The sequence below is a fragment of the Alternaria rosae genome (assembly GCF_020736505.1).
Source record: "Alternaria rosae strain MPI-PUGE-AT-0040 chromosome Unknown BKA58scaffold_10, whole genome shotgun sequence".
Classification (NCBI taxonomy): Eukaryota; Fungi; Ascomycota; class Dothideomycetes; order Pleosporales; family Pleosporaceae; genus Alternaria; species Alternaria rosae.
The window spans coordinates 782,036-802,465 of record NW_025763579.1 but is presented as its reverse complement, the minus strand read 5'-3'; the positions used below and the strand labels follow the sequence as shown (position 1 = coordinate 802,465).

Sequence of the window (20,430 nt, the reverse complement as noted above, 5' to 3'; positions counted from 1 at the left end):
CGGAGGCGACCTCTTACTTAATGTACGTTCAAGTGTGGTGTCTACCAGACACCCTCACGTCACCAACAGTGAGCACAATGCATACCTATCTTTGGCTCGCCACCCACAAGTTCCAATGTTGACACACCACACGGGAGCATCACACGGGAGCATCACAACCGCGTCTGCATTTGTTGAACGTCCGATGCGTCTGAAACGCTGGTCTGCCGTTAGACAGCTGTGCGAACCGCGCCATCCCCCATCGGGATACGCTCGCCTGTCGCAGATTCTCGCATCACACACGCAGCACCAGGTCTCGAGACAGGCCGGTTGAGCATGGAGACACTGCGAGCTTCAAGTGCTGGGTGATGCCTACTTATGGGCTGGCGGGCTGCAAGCAAGAAACAACAGCCAGGGTGATTCGCGTCTGAAGCGGCCGAACTGGGAGCGGCTCGTCCGGCTCCAGGTTCATGGGCGAGCGGAAAGCCCTCCGATCATCGTGCCTGTTCAACAAGTTTATGGCTTGGACGTGATGGTGGACACCTCCCTGGCGAGACGATGCAGAGCGCCAGGCGATGATGACAACAAGCAGCCAGAACGCGTCGTGTCGGGCACAAAAGCAACACCACCAACGTCCATGTCAACAAAAACATGGCCACTAGCAGTTCGGCGACGTAAGAATAGCACCGGACAGCCCTCACAATTTCGTGTGAAGCCACCACGAAGTCGACAAAATGACGAAGCTCCACAGCGTAATGAGGATGATCCCACGATTACCCACTGCCAGCTAATCTCTTATCGATTGCAGGCACTCCTCTGAAATGAAGCCATGCAATCATTCCGCGGCATTCCCAATGGGCCGTCAGTCGACGACTCCCGCTCGCTTGTTTCCAGACGGGTGATCAAACGAGGCTCGACCCCTCAATTCACGCGTTCCTGACAGGGATGTCCGCTGCAGCAGCCCATGTCCCACGTCTAGGGTTTTAGCTTCTGGGACGTAACACGCACTGGCACAGGAAGAAGGCCAACATGCGACACGCATGCTTAAGGATCCGCGAGTCCGCCTGTTTTTCTAGCACAGGAATACTTCTCTTGCGAAACTTTCCTTCTTTATTCCTCTCCCGACTCCTCCTCCTCCTCCTCCTTTTACTACCTTCGCTTTGAAGACTGTGCGCCCGTGTCTTTGACCAGGCACTACTACGTCCAATCTACATTCATATATACCCTTTGAACAGAGTTGATCTCCCTTTGCACCTCCACTTCTATCTTTCTGATTCGCAAGCCGATCGACAAGACCCAACACTCGTTGTCCTATCATATCCCTACGACTTCCATTCCTTACATTACTCCTTCGTAAGGACAGCTGGATCTATCTATTCGAAACATCCTTCATTTGCCATCGGAACCCGACAAACACTCCGCGTCTCCATCCGCTCAAACACTGGGAAGCTACATCATAGCAACCACCGCCTGAGAAAAGCAATTCCACCAACCTCAACTTCAACCTCGACGTAACCACCACCACCACCACCCAAAATGCCTTCCCCAAGCCGCACCAACCGCTTCCAATCCTTCACGCCCCTGCGCAGCACATCCGGTTCCCTCCGTCGCCTCAAGACGGCCTTCAGCCCCACTCGCAACTCCCTGCGCTCGGCATCCCCCTCTTCCGTCTTCACCTCCAGCACCACATCGCCGCTGACGCGCAACTCGTCGCCACACAGCCACCGCTCCTCCGGCTCCTCCATCCGCCAACTCCTCGCTGTGCGCCGCAAGCCCAGCGTGTACGAGTTTGAAATGGAAGAGGAGAAGCATTTGTTCGAGACGGAACTCGATGTCCTTGAGCCGAGGCCGAGTATGGGGCGCGGTGCGAGTGAGGTGCATGTTGTGGGCATCTTTGAGGTGTTGGATGGGAAGTGCTAGATGCCTACGACTTGTTGTTGCTGGTGCTTGTTGATTGGGTTATGTTTATGACTGGTTAATGGGGCGTTTCACCACGTCACGTCGTGGAGGTTCTTGCTTTTCGATTAGATTGGGTATTCACGGTGACGTGTCAACGGCGTTGATCTTGGGGTTACTTTCTACACATCTCGTCTTTGAGATGATGCCTGTTCGGATTGGTTTGCTTCTTTCTTATACCCCAATGGACTGGATTGGACTGGGGGGCTTTACCATGGCAGATATTATGGAATACGATCAAACCTTTCTTTTCACAAACATGACCATCTACTTTGCACCTTACGGCGTATCTCCGTTTGTTGTTCTGACACTTGTGACACATGCGGGGGTATACAGTGAGGCACTGAGAAATGAGAGCGTTGGGCCTTGATGCGGTGTTAGCTCAAAGTCTATGCACTGCCAATGGCCTGACTATGGGCAGCCTCGCATTTCAGGTAATGCCCGGCCCTAACAAACGAGCCTGAAGGTACTAGCTGGTATGTTGGGCAATGCGCTTGCATAGTGTAACATGGTGAAGACCTTTGAAGCCTACTTTATATATTGGGTAAAAGTCAGGGAACAAGATTTTTGGTACCTGACGCTACGAACCGTTTGGTAACCACAAGTCCGACATCCCCGCCGGTAGACCATCACAATTAACATGATCACGAGTTGAACTAGGTTGAGATATATCATAGTAATGACATTCACTTTCCAAAAGCAGTCTCAAAATGTACCTGCCGTGCAATTTCCAACGCCACGCCAATGCATACCGACCTTCCAACTATCCCCTAATCATATCAAAACACTGGCTTAGACTAAAGTGTCTACCCAAAAAATCGTTTAGTGTACACCGTTGACAGGCTGTTGCAAGTTGTCCAACTCCTCCTTTCGCTTCCTGTACAGCTCCTGTGCTTCTCTCTCCCTCTTCGTAACGAACTGAACTTCCTCGCGCAAGCTCTCCAGTCTGCGTGCGATACCATCTTGCTCGCTGTACTGTGCCGTCCTTGCTGTGTTCAAATCGTCCCTGGCACGCTCGAGTGCTGAGAATGCACCGCTGATCTTCTCTCGTAGTAGAGTTGATCGTTTAACGTATCCGGCATGATGTGTACTTAATCGCTTTTCGATCTTGTTCGCGCGTTCCGCGGCTTCGATGATGGACTCTTGGGCGTTATCGAAGGCTTCAACGAGCAGTTGGTGTTCGTCGATTTCGTCCTCCTCGTAGCCTGCAATACCAGGCAGGATTGCGGAACCGTGAAGTGTGGTCCAGGAGCTGTCGAGTTCGGCGTGGAAGGCCTTCTTGTCCTTGTCTGTTGTCATCGCAAGCTCAAGGGCAAGCTCCATCTTGGCATTTCGGAGAGCATCATCGGTCATGGAATCGAGACGTTGCACTGAACCGGTGACTCGGCCATCGCCGAACTTCTGGACGTCGTTCGCGATGAGCTTAGCCATCTCAATCTCCACTTCGCGTTCGACAGGATCAGAGAGGTCCAGCGCGCGCTTCATCATAACATCGATGTCGACTAGCGAAGGCCTTGGAAGGAACTTCTGCACGACTTGACTTTGCCTGCCGAAGTCTGCAGCTTCTTGGGCTTCGCGCGCTTCACGAACTTTTCGGTCGCGCTCAGCAGCATCTTCCTCGCTAAGTTCGACTTCCATGTGATCTGCCTGCTCTTCTGGGAGCTCAAACTCCCAGCTCTCTTCTTTGGGTTTTGGCAGCGCAGCAAGCCTGCTCTTCAAGTCTTGCCGCTTTGCTTGCTCCCTTAACTTGATGTCGCGGGGGGTTTGGCCAACAAGTTGCATGCCACTTTCCTCTCCGTTGAGGCGTAGGGTATCGCGTGGTGTTCGCATGGGCGTCGCTCCCGGTCCCTGGCGCATGGGTGTTTCTCCAGCTCCGCCATTTGCTTGCCTGAACGGTGTTGCCATAGGGTTTGGTGTCACAATCTGGTGTCGTGAAGCGGGTCCAGACAGCGAGGCAGGTGCTTCATCGTCTACGAGATCTGGATTATCGCCACCCAGTAAGGCAGACTGGGTCTCTGTTCGCATCCGGGCGTTCCGTACTTCGTTTGCGACGTAGTCCTCCTCCTTGGGAGCCATGGGCGTACGAATGGGTGTGTTGCCAATCACATTCGAGTAGTTCCCGATCAGGCCCTGCGTCGCGATGTTATCGCTGCTACCCGCAGTGATTGCGCGCTGTCCGGTCGTTCCCATCTTGACGATATCTTCCAGCTCCGCCTCTCCGACTTGCGGCGCTGGGAGCACAAGACCGCGTCGCTTGCTGCTCTGTTCTGCTTCCCTTATCCTCTGCGCTTGTGCGGCCTTAGCATACGACGCTGCAAGACCTCCTGACTTCTCATCTTTCTTCTTCTTCCTGTCACCTCCTCCGTCTTCCTGTGACTCCATCTTCCTCTTGTTCGCAAGCTGTTGCTTTCGCGGATCGAAAGCCTCTCGTTGTTGCTCATTGCGGTCGATTTCCTCGGTAGTGTCGAAGAAGCCGGAGGGGACTTCCTTCTCGAGCGGTACGTCGGCGTTGTAGTCGATATGGTTGCCCTTCTTTGGAGTAATCTTGATGTTGATACCGGCAGCTTTCAGCTCTCGTCGCTTCTGAAGTAAGGCAAGCCTCCTCGATTCCTCCAGTTGCCGCTCGCGGGCCTTCCGCTTGGCCTTCTTTCCGCTGACGTTTGCCAAACGCGCACGCGCCTCTGACAGCATCTCCTTGTCTTCCTCGTCGATGTCAACTGCGTCGGGTCTTGCAGGGCGGCTCTCGGCGTATGCGTCGACTTCTCCGGGACGAAGACGGCGTACATCATCTGCTGAAGGGGCAGCTGAATCTCCACCCTCCGGACCCGCCAGTCCAAGATCACCAGACTCTCTTGCTTCTTGTTCGTCCAACAGCTTTTGGTAGCGCTCGAGACATTGTGTCGCCTGCGTAAGATTAGCATAATACTAGAAAAAAGGGATATTCGCGACAGCGTACCGTTCGTCCAACAATGGGCGCAATAGTTCTCCATTGGGTGGGGAGGAGCTTGGCCATGGTCAGGAGCTTCTCATCTTCTTCTCTCGACCAGTCCGTCTTCCGGATAGCGGGGTCGATCCAGTTGGTCCAGCGCGACTTGCATTGCTTCGCGCTCTTCTTGGACAGCAGCGAGGCGCATCGCGACCACTGATTCAGCCCATACTTGCTGATGGCGGCCTTCAAGACCTCGTCCTCGACGTTGGACCAGGAAGATGTGACGACCATGTTGGATGGCTTCCGGGGGGTATCGTGGGTTGGCGCGCGTGTCGTGAGCGATGGTATCCTCGATCGCGAAACTGAAAATGGGCTGCAGGCACTAGCGTCTTGGCAGCTCCAAGCCGCGTGCAACGAGCAAAGTGAAGTCTGGATACCTAGGTAGCTTGCAAAACGACCTGGAGTTTAGACCAGCGGTTAGTGATGTTAATGCGCGGTTCGCTTCTGAAGGAAAGTCATCAGAGCGATGCACACAATGCAGTCGCGGCCCAGGCACCAGACTTTCACGTGCGCCAGACGACCGCGGTCACAGTGACGTAAATCTACCATCCCCATCTTCCCATAGTCGTGTTGCTACGACTTCACTGCACACCCTCTGGGCCACACATTCCCTCAACCATGGTATCTCTACAAAATATCACGGGGCGCGTCCCCAGTCTTCTCCTCACCACGCTATCCTCAAAAGCGTCCTGCCGACAAATATTACCTTCAATTCCTGATGGCAGATACTATTCTGATGCGAGTTCTAAAACCTCAAACCCGGTAAAAGACGAGGCTCAAAAGGTCGGCGGCAAGACTTCCGACGATCAAAAGCCCAAGAAAAAGACGCAAGCTGAGCTCGACGCGGAGTTGATGGCAAAGATGGCCGGACTCGACGGCGAGGGAGGAGAAGCCGGGATCGAATATGAGGACGGAAAGCCAGCGTCAATGAAGAGAAGCGTGAAGAACAACATGTTCCGCTACATATGATCATGCGATCCTTCGAAGTCTCTGCCGAATAGAGTCGACCTTTGAGAAGATGTATGTCTCCATGCAATACACTTTGCCTTCTGATACGCTAACTATTGTAGACCCGGTGCTCACGTATAGCATGACGATATTTCCAGATCAGGAGATATCGTGAGTGTCTGAGAGACTGCCATGCCACTGCCACGATGCGTGGCGTTCTGAATGAAGAGCTTCATGCGGGTAGCACAATTAACACAAGCGGACATCGTCCAAGCAACCGTTGTCTGGGGTTCCCAAGTCCTCAAGACCCTGAGCGCATCCTCACTATAGATTTGAGTAGCCCTGCAATTATCCAGCTTGAGACCCATAAGGAAAGCTTTGTGCTTCTCATACATTGTGGTAAGACCCGAAGTTGCGAAAACTTTGTAGTTGTAGGTGCATATATCGAGTCTGAATGCGCCAGCATTCAAACGTGGTGAATGACAATACGCTAAGGCGGACCATTTGAGTAATCTATCGCCAGAACATGTGCAACATAAATTTGTGTGATGTCTTGGGTTCAAGTTGCCAACTCGAATATTTGCATACGTCATGAGTAACCAGCCTGACAACATCACTACTCACGCCAAACAATCGACACAAACACCCGACCACTCCACAGGCGAAAACTTTCTATACACCCACCGCCCTGGGGTTTCAGCCTACTAACAAGCCATCATGGAGCATTTCGCTCCTCACCCATCCTCGCAATTCGAAGGCTACTACTCCAAATTCGACCTCGCATCTGGCTCGCACATCGCTTTGATAATATCCTCTGTTCCTGGCGCCCCATCACGCCAGCACGTGGTATCGTTTACATACTACCCCTCATCAGGCCATCCGATATTCCAGCGGGAACACGTCGTCGACAACATCGAGCGCGTGACCACCAATGAGCAAACCAAAGCGTTCGACCTGCGCGTCCCCGGCATGGGCATCATGAGCACGGAGAGCAACGGCCGCACAAGCTACAAGTTCGCAGCCGAAGACGGCAGTTGGTCACTCTCAGCGCAATGCGAGGAAGACTACATGCCGTGGAGACAAGACAAGAGCACACCTGAAGGATGGATGGTTCACCTCCCCTTCCCACTGCACTGGCACGTTCATTCCCTCTGCTCACCTGCTACATTCACCCTCGACATACCCGCGCTAGGCGAGGCTTTCTCAGAACAAGACAGAAAAAGTCGCGCAACGATCCACCAAGAGAAGAACTGGGCTAATAGCTTCCCTGACGCACACATGTGGGTACAAGCCTGGGATAACAAAGAAAAACGCGGCATCTGTCTCGCCGGCGGGAAGATCATGTACAACACCGCTTACATGCTTGGATACCGGTCCCCATCACTTGACCTAGACTTTGTACCGCCCTTCTCAGTCTCGTATCTCAACCTCCTCAGCCCCTTCATGAGCGCCACGAATGAATGGGACACCCGCACCTTTTCGCTATCTGTGTCGAATTACACACACAAAATGGAACTCAAGGCGCATGCGCCGAAGGAGCCGGGTTGGTTCGGTCTCGCGAGTCCGTTTCCAGATGGTCATCGGGCGAACTTTTGTAGAGAGAGTTTTATTGCGACGATTGAGGCGAGGATATGGGTGAGGGAGGGGTGGTGGCCGTGGAGTGCGTGGAAAGAGGTCAAGACGGAGAGGTGGGAGGGGGCGAGTTTGGAGTTTGCAGGAGGGTATTATCCGGAGAGGGGGGAGAGTAAGAAGGACTGAAGATGAAAGAGTACAGGTGTGTGAGGTGAAGGTAGAATTGATGTGCAAGTGCTAGGGAAAGTTTATCCATGTAATGCATAGGTCAGACATATGGTTCTTGAAAGACATCCGGCCAATTAAATCTCAACCATTCTAACATTCAGAGTTTCGACGACTTCTTCTCCCTCGGCTTAATCAAAGCGTTCAGCTCCTCGACAAACCGTTCAGGCAACACGCTCCTCTCCACGCCTTGCTTCCCATCCCATTCCTCCTCCGTCTTACGTTCCCAGTCCCAATACCTCTTCATCTCCTGGCCGACCCATTTGCTAATGTGATCCGCACTCTCCTCCACCTTCTCCATCGGGATCAAATGCCCAGCATCGCGTACCGTAACATTCGCTACTCGTCCTTCAGCGCGTCCGCCACTGCCGCCAACACCGGACCCAGTCAGACGCATTTTATCTTCGATGACGGCATCATCAGTGAGGAAAGAGTGTTCACCGAAGATATAGAATACCGATGGCCGGATTGACGGTAATTGATTGAAGACGATGGTGCTCTCGCCCCTGTAGAAAGGCGTCTGGGGTTCATGGGTTGGCGTGATGTCGGCATGCGTCCTCCTGTTTAGCTTCGGGTTATTGAACGTGAATTCCGCAGATGAAGGTTCCTTGTCTCCTGGTCTTGCGGTGAAGTTCGGGCGGAGGAAAGTCATGACTTCCTGGTGCTTAGTCGTCATCAGAGTCACCTCTGGTTTCTTCGCGTCGGGAAACAACTTTGTTGGTACGTCTCGTAGACCGTACTGTACCCAGAGACCAAGGACCCGTGGATCCCACGTTTGGTAAAACTTGCTCTTGCCGAAACTCTTGGCTGCTTCTTCGCGTGAGGGCCAGCGCTCGCGTCGTCGTGATGATGCGGCGGCTGGTCCGACGTTGCCGTTTAGTGAGACTTTACCTTGGATGACGGGGTCGATGAGGATCAGTGTCTCGAGGAGACGCGGGTGCAGCAAGGCAAGGTTGGCGAGTTGGCAGCCGCCCATGCTGTGGCCTACGCCGATTATGGGGCGAGGCATCTGGTCGCGGAAGATGTTTACCATGTGGAGGAGATCTCTGCTATGGTCCAGCCATGACGCTATAGACGTTAATACTTCTCGGCGCATTTAGAGTTATGTACGTACGGTCATTGCCTAGCTTATCTTCGTTCAGAACGCTGCTCAAGCCTTGGTGCACGACATCTGCTATCCAAATTCCTCTGATTCCAAATCCATGTTGCTGACACCTCCCCAACAACTCGTCCCATAGTGGCTCATACAGCTCTTTCGGGAATCCATTCGCATGCGCTGCGATTATGGTAATGTCTCCGGGCTTCGGACTCGTGTTGTTGAGAGGGGTGTATTGCTTGACGGCGAGTTGTAGGACCTCTTCCTGCTTTGTCGATGTGGAGCGCGGAAAGCCACGGATATGTGATGCTTCTATCTTGTGCTCGTCTATACGAAAGTGCTTTGAAGACATGTTTGCTGACTGCAGACGATATCGGGCTGAACCTGTAAACTTAATGCAACGCCGTATATTGAGCCGACGGACGATCGGACGGTTCGGACGACGAGTATATGCAGGTCAAGATGTCAGTCGTGCGCAGTGAGATGGTAAGACGAAATGATACGCTTAGATCACAGGGAGGCGTCTATGCTTCTAGGTGTCGTGATTAGCAGCCGGCGTAATCTGGGGAATGCCGAGGTCCATCACGGCTTCTTCTCCCCACAGAACCTCCACATAGATATGACAAAGAGATCATTGAGCTTGGAGCTTATCTCGAGAAGCGCATTGCGCATGCGCGCGCTTCTTTCAAACAGCAAGAAAATACTACTGTACTCTGGGCAGAGCTCCGCCGTCATGACGGAATCGGCGTCGAAGTGTTTTGGTGGGGCGTCACGTGGGCCTTGACGCGTTCGTGCCTCCAAAGTTCGCGTGTAGCCGTGTCGCATCGCGCCTTCGAATCCAACATCGACAGCGATCACAGTCCACACATACAACACAACACCCTGAGTCGCAGCCATGGAAGACACGACCATGCTAGAGGGCTCGCAGGGTCTGTTCGAGGAGCTCAATTTCACGATATATCCCAACGGCCTCTCAGAAGACCGTATGCGCCAGGTATGCGACGCGTCTGATCAATTTAGAAGTATTGCTAACCGACGGCATAGATCGAAGATGCTATCACTGGCGCTCGCGGAACAACAGTACCCTTCAATGTAACCAAGGGCCGCATAGACAACCTAGAAGAAATCAGCTACATTGTCTCAGAGACAGCCGACTTCCCCGACTACTACCGCGCCCTCGACCTCATGATACATGTCGTCAAGCCAACATGGATAGACGCGTCGCTCCAGTCCAACAAGGCCAAGAATCCGCGGACATACAGCCCCGATCCCGCACTCTTCATGAGCGAGGTAGTTATATGCTGTGGGGACATACCGAGCGGTGACAAGGAAGCGATAGAGGGTGGTGTACTGGCATTGGGCGGACAATTTACACCGAGCCTCTCAAAATTCGTAACACATCTCATTGCACTGGATGTGAGCGAACCACGGTGTCAGCTCGCTATTAGTAAACGACTGCAGTTGTCAATCGTGCTGCCCCACTGGTAGGTTTGAGTTGAGGGCATGGTAGTTGAATTGATCTAACACCACACAGGTTCGACGACTGCCTCAAAGTTGGCCGTAGAATATCAGAGCGACCGTATACACTTCCCGATCCCGAGATCCTCGCCGATATGGAGCCAGGCGCCATTCCTCCTACACGAGTGAGCCAGCACATTCGAGACGCAGCCACACCAGACCCTCAAAACGATCCCGTACCGCCGCCGCCTCACCTAGAGGCACCCCGCGCGATCAAGGCCTTCGATGGGAAGCGTGTCAAGCTTGGCGAAGATCTGAACATCAGCACCAAGCTCAGGAATATCATAACCGGCATGATCAAGGCTGGAGGCGGCAGTGTAACCTCAAAGATCGATGATGCAGACATGTATGTTTGCAATTACCGAGAAGGCCCAGACTATGTCAAGGCATCGCAAGCGCGAAAAGACGTGGGAAACCTGGGCTGGTTGTACTATCTCATTACACACGGTATTTGGACAAACCCAATGCAGCGGATGATGCACTACCCGCGGCCAAGGGAAGGCATTCCAGGGTTCAACAAGTACAAAGTCAGCATATCGAGTTACACTGGCGAAGCGCGGATATACCTGGAAAACTTGATCAAGGCCACGGGTGCCGAGTTCACAAAGACCTTCAAGCAGGACAACACACATCTTATTGCTGCGCACAAGAACAGCGAAAAGTGCGAGGCCGCGGCGGAGTGGGGCGTCAACATTGTCAATCATCTGTGGCTGGAAGATAGTTACGCAAAATGCAGGGAGATGCCGCTGACTGAGGGTCGTTACACGTACTTCCCAGCCCGGACCAACCTTGGAGAGGTCTTGGGTCAGACAGAAATCGATCGCGAGGCTACCGAGAAGATCTTCTTCTCAAAACAAGTCAAGCCCACAAAAGCCGTCAAAGCAGCACCACAGACGAATGACGTCCCAGCATCGAGCGTCCCACCACGGCAAAGCGAACCTCCAGCACCTCGCAGTCCGCCTGTTGAGAAGCCCAAGCGGGCTAAATCCGGAGGCAATGCACAAACACCGTTGCCACCTCGGCGTACCGATGGCAAAGAGAATCAGACGCCAGGTAGTCGAGGAGCCAAAGACCGCGCATTGGCAAAGATGCACGACGCTGCGCCAGACATCGCACAGTTCGAGAAGGAGATGAAGCGCAAGGGTGGTGTCATTCACGGTGGACGACGACGGGCAGAAGATGAGATCGACGATGGAACGAAGCAAGCAAAGGGCGGCCGTGAATCTGTCTCAAGCAAACGCTCCATTGATGAAGTCGACGATGACGACGAGACAGAAGACGAAGCTACGGAAGTCCCAACCAAGAACAAACGAGCAAAGAAGGAGAAGCTCGCACCTATCAAGTTCCGCATGTTGATCTCCAAGGATGAGCGATGGGCCAACAACCCCGACAAGGAATCAAAAGACAAAGCACGCCTTCGAGAGCTCGGCCTCTTCATCACCGACGACTTCAAAAAGGTAGACATAGTCTGCGCCCCGCAACCCGTCCGAACAAAGAAGTTCATCGCAGCACTAGCCTGCGCACCCACCCTCGTATCAACCAGCTACCTTGACTTCGCGCTGAAGAACAACAAGCTTCCTCCGGCGGAAAAGCACCTCCTCCAAGCTAGAGACTTCGAAGAGGCCAACAACTTCCGGCTCTCTGAAGCCCTCTCGCGCGCCAAGCAGAACAAGCAGCGTCTCCTCAAAGGCTGGACCGTGTTCTGCACAGAGAAAGTCGGCGGCGGCTTCGAAACCTACAGAGACATTGTCGAAGTCAACGGCGGAAAATGCGTGCTCTGGAAAGGGAAGCCAACAGGCGTCTCCGCTTCAAAACGTAAACTCGACACCTCTGACAAAGAGGTCAGTCAGAATCAGGTCGAGGACGAAGGAGACGTGTTGTACCTCATCTCCGACGCCGATAAAAAGGAGTTTACCAATTGGACGAAATTCCGTGAGTTGGCTAAGAGAGAAAACATGGTTCCACGCATTGTCAAGACTGAGTGGCTGCTTTCTGTGGCGATGACGCAGTATGTGCATTGGGACCCGGAGTGGGAGTTGAGTGAAGAGGTTGTTAATGCTGCGAAGAAGTAGGGCGACGCTTGCGCACTGTTCAACGGCTGATTATGGGATAAGAGCGATGATGGCGTTCGTTCTGGTTGCTAGAACGAGGGTTTCACACTGTGTATAGACTTGCTTCGTGCGGTCGTGATATGGATTCGAGTATCTGTCTTGATATGTTTTGAGCGGTTTAGTCATTGTTTTGTGTTGCATTGTTAGCGATAGGTTCATGGGATGGAGAGCGTGTGGAGCGTTGGAGTAGCATGTATATCAAGGAAGCTTCGCGTTGGCTCATCACTGCACGCACATATTTCAGCTTCCCACTTCACCGCCACAGTGAGCTCATGTGTGGCTGCGTATCCCATCTCCACCGTTCATTGTTGCCAAGGCTAACATATCCCTTGTGGCACATGCTCTTGGCTTGATCCGGGGGTGCGGTAACGCGTACGGCACAGTCGGGCCATGCAAGAGGTCTTTGTGGCACGGGCGATTACCCACTGCTTGTTGAACTGTGCCGTGGGTCTGTTTTTGGGCTGTTGATCGGTGACACCGAGGCCGCCTTGGAGATAGCTGTTGAACCTGCGTCAGTGACGTAGAGAGTGTTCGGCCAGACGTGTTCGGATGTGCTACCCTTTGGGATGTAATTCGGGTATGATATCTATGGGATTGACTGCAAGGCGAAGTCATTCGGTACGAAATTAACAGGTCCGAGCTGGCTGGTTCAAGGTGACTGGCACAGAACGTATTCTCGGCTGTGTACTTTGATAAAGATGCAGGAGCTTTTCTGTTCACATAGACAAACAGCCCTGGGGTGTATTCAGCCTCGAATATGATGTCATTTGATACTTACATGTCTTATCCAAGACCAGAGCTTTTGCCGGGGTCGAGGATCGATGCGTGTTGTTAGTGCTCACTCCGAGTGGAGCCGAGATGCCAACACATACAACATCCACCAGGCAACCGTGATGGCACATTTGGGGGCGGTAATAGCTTAAGCTAGCCGCGCTATAGCGATGAAGGCAACTGTTGATGAGAAGCCTTGCATGAAAACGAAGTATACAAAGGATTGCATGACGGGGCGAAGTTGTGAAGAAGGTACGATCGAAAAACCTTTTGCTTTCATAAGAGATGAGATAGAAGTGTCTAGAAGATGCTCGACTGCGTGTTATGCCAGGTGCAGGAGCGTAGACAGGGTATATAATAATGCTTGTTAAGAGAACATACCGCAGAAGCGCGAAACAACAGAATGAGAAAGTAAGACATTTGAACCTTCAACTCGTAACCTGCCCTCCCCCTCAATACCAACAACGTGTATCCATAGAGGCTGATTCTCTACTCCGACGTCGTGTGAATGATCTTCGGAATCTGTGGCATCGCAATCGTAGGCGTCGACTCGTAGTACCGTGCCCGTTGACTCGCCGTACTCGTACTGCGTGCGCGCCCTGTGGGTGCCGGCCGTAAACTCAAGTCACCCTCGTCACCACTCGGCGATATGGGACTGAGTACCATAGTACTAAGCGTACCGTTGCTCTGGCGGCTCATCGAACTAACACCCGTACCCGAGCTCTCTGTATTGCCGCCGATGGGATCGCTAGCTTCCTCACTAGGCGTGACCTGCAGCGGAACGAGATGCATGGTATCCGTGCTCGATCTCTTGTTGCGCGCGTCCGCTTCCGAGTCGACATATAGTGTGACGCTGCTTGCGCGGACGCGGCTGAACATGCTTGTTTTGTCTTCGTTGGCGAGGAGTCCGGCTGTGTCTGATTTGCGGTTGTCGAGCTTTTTCTTTTCGCTGCGGCGGTGAAGATAAAATATTAGGCAGGCGAGGATGATGGCGAGGAAGATGAGGCCGAAGACGACGGTGAGGGCGATGTTGGCTTTTGTCCAGTACCCTGAGTAGACTTTCGAAGGAAGGTCGGTGTCTGCGACGAGGTTGTTGTCTACTGGTATAGGAGACATGATGGTGTATGTTTGTGTAGGGGAAGGATAATCGATTCGAATCGATCGGTGAGAGTTCAGATGAATGGTGAAGCTCTTTGCTTATATGTAGTGCTAGATAGGAGGCGATGTGGCGGTGCGTTGAATATACAACAACTACTATGCCTCGAAAATATGATGATATATAGCGATGAGACTGTTGAGACGAACTTGCTCGAGTAATGCCTTATGTGCTATTGCTATGAACTGGTACCGGGCACCAGGCAGACATAAGTCTCTCCGTAAAATGAAACCTTTGACGCACCGGCCTTTGGATCCTGCGCCCATGGCGCTGGATCCGTGAGAAGGCGTCCAGTATGCGGCTCGAAAGTGGGAAAGATATGCTCAGCCTCAGCACGTTGTGGGGAAATAGGCCCATGAATTCGGAGAAAAGTCACTGCGCCCCTGTGTATGATGAGCAGCTTGGCGCAAAACAAGAGGCCCAACGAATGATGGACGTCGAGAACGGCCGTCGAAGCTTGGACTACCGCGTCTAATCGAGGAATCAGAAGGAGCTGTGTGGCAGTTTGGTGGTGGCACGGGTTTTGGTAGACGGCGGTGACGGGCGTGCATGTCGGGGCCCCATCTACTGTCAGTCCACTTGGGGATGGTTCTCTACCGCGTGCGAGCTACGTCCGAGCGATCTTGCCCTTTCTGTCTGCGTAGCTGAAGCTACCAATTCAGCTCGTGGAACCATACGAATTGGGTGGCTTCTCTTTCGAACGACTCCCCATCCCAACTGTCTGCCGCACAATATCAACACGAATTGCCAGCCCAATATGAGGGCCTCTACAAAGACAACGATGTGCCAAAGAGTTGTGCTGTAGGATCAACGTTTCGAAATTTAGGCAAGCACAGCCACCTGCGCTAAAAGAAATGAGCAGCAACAATCATGAATCGACACAAGGCTGAGCGCCTTACACTTCTTCTGCGTGTCTGCCTGAGCCAAGCCCAAGGAGGATTGGACGGCGACGTGGGCAAATTGTGGGGTGGGAATAGGCGAACTTGTTACGGTAAAAGAAAGCCATGATGCGAGTTGCAAGCTCTCCAGCTGCGGCGCGTCATTGTAGAGATCGTGGGATGGGAGTTGGTGGTTACTGGACGCCACAGCAGAATATTGCGGCAGGTCTGCGGCGACCATGCGGCATGGTGGTGTCAGACCCTCATCTCATGCGTGCGCTGGCTGGTGAGTGGGAGCTTGCTGGCCAACGGGTGTGTGTGGTGTTGACGGCTGGCCTAACAACAGCGGGACGCTGGACGATGTTGGCTGGCCCCCAACTAGCGCCTCGCTAAAATGCGGTGCTATTTCTGGATCATGTCACGCCTTTGCGGTCAAATCTCGCCAGCTTTCTTGCTTTACACCGATGGCACGCAGTAGGGGGTTGGGAAAGCATGGATGCGGTCTGGTACTAAAGTTTTGTTTTGGCATTTACTGGGCTACGAGCAAGAGAGGTTGAGAGCATCGGAGCTTAGTCACGCAATGCTTCAAGGCACCACTCGTACCATGTCCATTACTTTGCCTCTTTCGGAAAGAACGCCTAACTACCTAGGTACTACTTAAACACCTTTCCACCTCATACAAGAGAAGAACTAAACAATTCTAAACAGGTCTGCAGGCTACATTGAGATAAAAATATGTAAAGTGGGTGACTTGACGTCGACGTAGGCTCCAGGGTGTTCGGTTTTTTTCCTAGGTTAATGTGTTTCGATCATGATATGTTTCCATCCCATAACTCAATACTAAAAAGGGTACCCATTACGAAAGTACTCTTCAAACCATGTAGTGCGAATGATCTCCCTTAACAGAGGTGCAGTTCCATTCTTCTCAACCTCATCAATCCACCGATCGATATACTTACCATCACCAGCAGCACCAAAATGCTGTACAACCTGTTCGAAACCCACTTTCAGCTGATTAGACTGATGTACCTCAACCCATTCAGGGCAAACACTCTGCATCTCTTCCAGGAAAACCTGTCTAAGCTTTACTTTCGTGTCATACTCCGCATTGCGCTCTTCGGCGATTTCGCGTTGGATAGGGTTGGGGTTAGATACTGATGCGGTAGAGCCAGACAACTCCAAGATTTTAGGTGACTGACATGCGAGCCACAGGGGGGCAGTATGCGCGCATTCCCAATCGGAAATACCAGTTAACTCGCCGTTCTCATCTACGAGCATACTGGCTGCGTGAAGGTTATGGTGATGAAGCACAAACACCTCCTCCTCCTCCTCCTCCTCAGGAAAATTTTTTGGCAGGAGATCAAGCAGTCGTTGCGCTCGGTTCTTAGCTTTATCGTCCTTTTCGCGGTTATATTCAAGGAACGGACCTGTATCCATTTCATTCACTTGCTGCGTATGCCGGGCGGCGCACTCTTTGGCAAAGTCACTTGGAAGGCTATCGATGATGTTTTGGTACACTGAGCGCTTGATTTCGTCCGAGGTTTCGCGGTTGGACTCGTCGTTGAGGTCGAGAAGGTTTAGCTGGAGTTGTGCGGATAGCCAGTCTCGGCTATGCTTGTAGGGACCGCGTGGGACGTTGTGGTCGATATGTTTGCCCCAAAAGAACGGCGCTGATACGATCTTGCCTAGGGCGAGTTGTGTAGATCGGATTGAGGCGTCCGGTCCAAGGAATGTGATATTGTCCATATCGGAGGTGGATAGCTGGGAAAGTTCATTCGCAGGATACAGGTTTCCCAGTCGGTTGAACCGCTGTTGGAAGAGCTGCGCATGAACAGAGACCAGCTTACGCACCAATTGCTCTTTCTTGAGATAGTCCATACCCTTCCACTCATCACAGAGTCTGCGACCAGGCATGCGCGCCATAAGTATCCACTCAAGTCCGACCTCGTTGGCGGTACTAGCCTGGTGACAAAAGACTTGTGGTACAGGAATCTCAGTGTGGTGACGGATATACTTGATAGTAGCCACCTCGCTCATGGTCTTTGATCGTGGGTCAACGGGTACAGTTAGACGCAAGACGTATTCTTGCGAGCTGCCACATGTGACGGTGTAAGCCTTGTTGAATTTGTTTTGGGTTAGGAATTGAACTACGCATAGATCTGGAGTCGGGATCTTCAGCTCCCGTCGCACGAGTGTTGTGACGTCCTCGATACTAGGCTCGGTTGTCCACTCAGGCGCCACTCCTAGATTCCGGTCCTTCTTCCAGCGAAGTCCTTTTTGGATGGTTACGGGCATGCCAACAAGAGTACTCATCCTGATGACAGTAGTGGCGTTCGAATGTTTTTGACTGAAATGACGGAGTGACGATTTGGTCTTTCTTATAGGGGAGAAAGAAATGTGCGAACTGACACACTGCTTACTCGGAACTGTTGTCTCTGTTCACAACTGTGAGTTTCACAGCTCGAGTCTTTGTAATTACTCTTACAATGTGAAGGCTCAATCGTGTAGTATCACGAAGGTTAGGGGCAGAGGATAGGGCGATATTGATCAATTCATGCTCGCGGTAGGTAAGATAATGAGCGAGACTATTTCATTGTCGCGAACGACGATGTTCTACGCATGTACTTTGTAGATTTCCTTATCCACCGAGACAGAAGAAAAACCGAAGAGAAAAAGAAAAGATGCAACCCACGACCATAGGTCATACTGCTGATGATATGCGCCGTCCCATGCAAGATTGACAAAAGATTCTTGACAATGAAAGAAATTGCCCCCAATGCTATTCCATCTGCGTCAACACGCCTTTTCTTCTTCTAATCCAGCGAGAACCCCTCCCTCTTCCAGGTCTCGCGGTACACAGCAATGGTACTCGCTGCGTCCTTGCAGCGCTCTGGTGCACGGACGGGTAGATCGACGACAGCGCGACGTAGGACACCACGCGCGGGTACGCCGTAGAACTGGATGAACTTCTTGTGGTAGTCGCGAATGAGGCCGCTGAGGATGGCGAAGTGTCCTGGCCAAAGTTGCTCAGAGGGTGTGTTGCAAATCGACGAGATGGCACGCCAGTACTCTGAGGCGGCAATCGCTGGCGCCTTGGCACCGAATGAGCGGAGGGACATGGAGGCGTAGCCAGCTCCGAGACCGCGCATACGCTGCGAGTATGTCTCTGGGGTTGAGTCCTCCTGCCAGCCTAGACGCAACCGACCTTCCTTGGTGTTCATAGTACCACGAATGCCGAAGAGAATAGGGCACGCTTTGTGTAGCTTGGCCAGCGCAATGTCGGTGAGAGGAAGACCGTTCCACATGTACTTCTGGTCACCGAACAAGCTGGCTGCTATCAAACCAATTTCCTGGATGATGCGTCCGTCGGTGTTGGCAGCCTCCTTTTCGAACTGCTTTACGAGGAACTTCTCGAAGCAGATCCAGACGTAGAGCAGGAACGCCGGGTATGCTGCCTCATTCTCGTTGGCTAGCTGGGGGATCTGGTGCGAGACAATGTATTGTCGGATGTCGACCATGGGGCCGGGTGTTGTTGATGCGATGTCGAAGCATTCGGTTCGGAGGCGCTTGATGGCGGCGGCGCTGTCCTTTCGCTCCACAGTGATCTGACCAAGTCGAGTGCGGATGGCGCGTCGGGCATCACCAACGGGGCCCTTGAGAGGAGAGGTTGGCTTCTTGTGTTCCTCCCAGAAAGCTTTGCGGAAGGCCTTCATGCGCTGGTGAAGTTCCAGGTATTTGGCGTGAATCTGCTCGGCGCTGGTGCTAGTTGCGGGTGCGGCGTTCGATGGCTTTGGTTGTGGTGGTGCTTGTGTGGGAGCCGGCGCGGGGGTGGGCTGAGCGGCTGGCTGCTGTGGTGGTGCTTGCTGTCGAGCCTTCTCTGCAGCGGCCGCAGCCTCGGCAGCCTTCCGATCAGCTTCGTCCTTTTCCTTCTTCTGCCTCTCAGCGGCCGCCTGTTGCTCTTGCTGGGCTTTGATGCGGGCATCGGCTTGTTGGAGCTTCAACTTGTGTTCTGCGGCTTGGCGGGCGGCTTCTTCCTCGCGCTGTCTTGCTTCCAGAGCCCTTTGCTGAGCCTCGGCTTGCTCGCGCGCCTTCTCCTGCTTCAGGCGCTCAATCTCCTGCCTTTGAGCCTCTTCATGGCGTAGGCGCGCCTGCTCTTCTTCCAAAGCAATGCGTTCGATCTCGAGCTTCGCGCTCCTGAAGACGCGCTCGTGTTCCTCGGCAGCGTGGGCGAGTTGTTGAGCATGTTGTTTCGCTCGCTCGTTCGCAGCTTGGTCTAGCTTCTCGTTGAACTCCCGGTCGGATATGCTGAGGCGGAGGTTGAACTCGAGGGCTAGTTGCTTGGCCGGGCTCTCATAGGGGTCGCGGATGAGGGATTCGCGCTTTTGGCGGTGACTGCTTCTGCGATTCGGCGACTGGCGTGTTGGCGAGGCGTCCATGAAGCTGGAGCTGAAGGAAGTGGCGGTATGCATGCTCGATGACGAGGTGCCCGATCTGGCGGGCATTCTGGCGCCGGAGTGTTAGTTGGGGTCAGGGTGCAGTTGTTGAAAAGGTGGTTGGTGAGAGCGCGGTCTTCAAAGAAGTCTAGTCGGAGGTTAGCAGTGACAAGCTCCGACTCATGTGACATCGCTCATCCCTGCAGCAGCTTTCACCGCGCTACGCAGCTCCATTGTAGTGCTGGCTAGCGTACTTGTGAACATGAACGGGTCGCGCTCTGTCGGATTCGAAGCACTCGCTCGACGCCTGACGTAGCTTCATCCGCAGCTCCACCTGGCCCGTCGATTGATTAAGATGAGATGAGCTCCCAGGACGGCTGAGTCGCGACTTGGGTAAACACGCCATGTTGCGCCTTTCATAAAGTTCACAGGATGCGTCTGTGCCCAAGCTGGTGGGACTGCACCCGCCAAGCTGCGACGCTCGCAGTGCACGCGCAGGCCTGGAGATGGCCGTTTCACTGACAGAATGTGACAAGCTGGGGAAAGATGTGACTCCTGTCCTCGAGTTTCAGCGGCGGCATGGCGCGCGTAGACAGCATATCCGTCGGAATGATGGACTATCGAATGCCGGACATGACAAGCTGGCTGCCCCAACACGGTGGATCAATCAATATAACGTCGACCCTTGCGCCGCCTTCCCGCGACACTGCAGCGGACTGTTGTTCGTGTCTAGAAACGAGGGCCGGCTAAGCCTGCCTTGAAACGTACAGACCCAAACGTGATGCTTCACCTGGGGCG

The 20,430-nt window shown here is 53.1% G+C and overlaps 9 protein-coding genes across 9 annotated transcripts; 4 read left to right on the top strand and 5 right to left on the bottom strand.

Moving 5' to 3' along the window:
• Positions 1 to 1,515: 1,515 nt before the first annotated feature.
• Positions 1,516 to 1,899, top strand: BKA58DRAFT_443686 (uncharacterized protein; the record flags this gene model as incomplete). The annotated part of the gene is made up of 1 exon (XM_046174003.1): positions 1,516 to 1,899. One exon carries the CDS (start codon positions 1,516 to 1,518, stop codon positions 1,897 to 1,899), a length of 384 nt encoding a protein of 127 aa, XP_046021335.1.
• A 455-nt stretch (positions 1,900 to 2,354) lies between these two features.
• On the bottom strand, positions 2,355 to 5,289 carry BKA58DRAFT_368130 (pre-mRNA-splicing factor cef1). The gene is made up of 2 exons (XM_046168934.1): positions 4,892 to 5,289; positions 2,355 to 4,839 (listed from the first exon to the last, which is right to left on the bottom strand). Exons 1-2 carry the CDS (start codon positions 5,153 to 5,155, stop codon positions 2,758 to 2,760), a joined length of 2,346 nt encoding a protein of 781 aa, XP_046021334.1. The 5' UTR covers positions 5,156 to 5,289; the 3' UTR covers positions 2,355 to 2,757.
• A 34-nt stretch (positions 5,290 to 5,323) lies between these two features.
• On the top strand, positions 5,324 to 6,384 carry BKA58DRAFT_392383 (uncharacterized protein). Its single transcript, XM_046171001.1, has 2 exons — positions 5,324 to 5,944; positions 5,995 to 6,384. The coding sequence occupies exon 1, from the start codon at positions 5,543 to 5,545 to the stop codon at positions 5,891 to 5,893; it is 351 nt and encodes a 116-aa protein (XP_046021333.1). The 5' UTR covers positions 5,324 to 5,542; the 3' UTR covers positions 5,894 to 5,944; positions 5,995 to 6,384.
• A 140-nt stretch (positions 6,385 to 6,524) lies between these two features.
• BKA58DRAFT_423973 (uncharacterized protein) lies at positions 6,525 to 7,630 on the top strand (the record flags this gene model as incomplete). Its single annotated transcript, XM_046172881.1, has 1 exon — positions 6,525 to 7,630. Exon 1 carries the CDS (start codon positions 6,590 to 6,592, stop codon positions 7,628 to 7,630), a length of 1,041 nt encoding a protein of 346 aa, XP_046021332.1. The 5' UTR covers positions 6,525 to 6,589.
• Positions 7,631 to 7,727: 97 nt separating this feature from the next.
• Positions 7,728 to 9,232, bottom strand: BKA58DRAFT_41777 (Alpha/beta hydrolase family-domain-containing protein). Its single transcript, XM_046172649.1, has 2 exons — positions 8,784 to 9,232; positions 7,728 to 8,737 (listed from the first exon to the last, which is right to left on the bottom strand). Exons 1-2 carry the CDS (start codon positions 9,115 to 9,117, stop codon positions 7,770 to 7,772), a joined length of 1,302 nt encoding a protein of 433 aa, XP_046021331.1. The 5' UTR covers positions 9,118 to 9,232; the 3' UTR covers positions 7,728 to 7,769.
• Positions 9,233 to 9,550: 318 nt separating this feature from the next.
• Positions 9,551 to 12,510, top strand: BKA58DRAFT_41797 (BRCT domain-containing protein). The gene is made up of 3 exons (XM_046172655.1): positions 9,551 to 9,759; positions 9,810 to 10,249; positions 10,300 to 12,510. The coding sequence occupies exons 1-3, from the start codon at positions 9,661 to 9,663 to the stop codon at positions 12,353 to 12,355; spliced, it is 2,595 nt and encodes an 864-aa protein (XP_046021330.1). The 5' UTR covers positions 9,551 to 9,660; the 3' UTR covers positions 12,356 to 12,510.
• A 1,085-nt stretch (positions 12,511 to 13,595) lies between these two features.
• On the bottom strand, positions 13,596 to 14,466 carry BKA58DRAFT_41800 (uncharacterized protein). Its single transcript, XM_046172656.1, has one exon. The coding sequence runs from the start codon at positions 14,279 to 14,281 to the stop codon at positions 13,655 to 13,657; it is 627 nt and encodes a 208-aa protein (XP_046021329.1). The 5' UTR covers positions 14,282 to 14,466; the 3' UTR covers positions 13,596 to 13,654.
• A 1,187-nt stretch (positions 14,467 to 15,653) lies between these two features.
• Positions 15,654 to 17,494, bottom strand: BKA58DRAFT_368117 (kinase-like domain-containing protein; the record flags this gene model as incomplete). Its single annotated transcript, XM_046168933.1, has 2 exons — positions 15,654 to 16,597; positions 16,718 to 17,494. 2 exons carry the CDS (start codon positions 17,492 to 17,494, stop codon positions 16,040 to 16,042), a joined length of 1,335 nt encoding a protein of 444 aa, XP_046021328.1. The 3' UTR covers positions 15,654 to 16,039.
• A 240-nt stretch (positions 17,495 to 17,734) lies between these two features.
• On the bottom strand, positions 17,735 to 20,003 carry BKA58DRAFT_392374 (uncharacterized protein). The gene has a single exon (XM_046171000.1). It carries the CDS (start codon positions 19,699 to 19,701, stop codon positions 18,013 to 18,015), a length of 1,689 nt encoding a protein of 562 aa, XP_046021327.1. The 5' UTR covers positions 19,702 to 20,003; the 3' UTR covers positions 17,735 to 18,012.
• Between the last annotated feature and the right edge of the window lie 427 nt (positions 20,004 to 20,430).

Excerpts from the sequence above, each read along its gene's own strand:
- BKA58DRAFT_368130 (XM_046168934.1), bottom strand. The coding sequence starts at position 5,155 with ATGGTCGTCACATCTTCCTGGTCCAACGTCGAGGACGAGGTCTTGAAG. Across the intron at positions 4,840-4,891 it reads CGCCCATTGTTGGACGAACG|GCGACACAATGTCTCGAGCG; the intron begins GTACGCTGTCGC and ends AATCTTACGCAG.
- BKA58DRAFT_392383 (XM_046171001.1), top strand. The coding sequence starts at position 5,543 with ATGGTATCTCTACAAAATATCACGGGGCGCGTCCCCAGTCTTCTCCTC.
- BKA58DRAFT_41777 (XM_046172649.1), bottom strand. The coding sequence starts at position 9,117 with ATGTCTTCAAAGCACTTTCGTATAGACGAGCACAAGATAGAAGCATCA. Across the intron at positions 8,738-8,783 it reads AGATAAGCTAGGCAATGACC|CGTCATGGCTGGACCATAGC; the intron begins GTACGTACATAA and ends TAACGTCTATAG.
- BKA58DRAFT_41797 (XM_046172655.1), top strand. The coding sequence starts at position 9,661 with ATGGAAGACACGACCATGCTAGAGGGCTCGCAGGGTCTGTTCGAGGAG. Across the intron at positions 9,760-9,809 it reads CAGAAGACCGTATGCGCCAG|ATCGAAGATGCTATCACTGG; the intron begins GTATGCGACGCG and ends CCGACGGCATAG. Across the intron at positions 10,250-10,299 it reads TCAATCGTGCTGCCCCACTG|GTTCGACGACTGCCTCAAAG; the intron begins GTAGGTTTGAGT and ends AACACCACACAG.
- BKA58DRAFT_41800 (XM_046172656.1), bottom strand. The coding sequence starts at position 14,281 with ATGTCTCCTATACCAGTAGACAACAACCTCGTCGCAGACACCGACCTT.
- BKA58DRAFT_392374 (XM_046171000.1), bottom strand. The coding sequence starts at position 19,701 with ATGCCCGCCAGATCGGGCACCTCGTCATCGAGCATGCATACCGCCACT.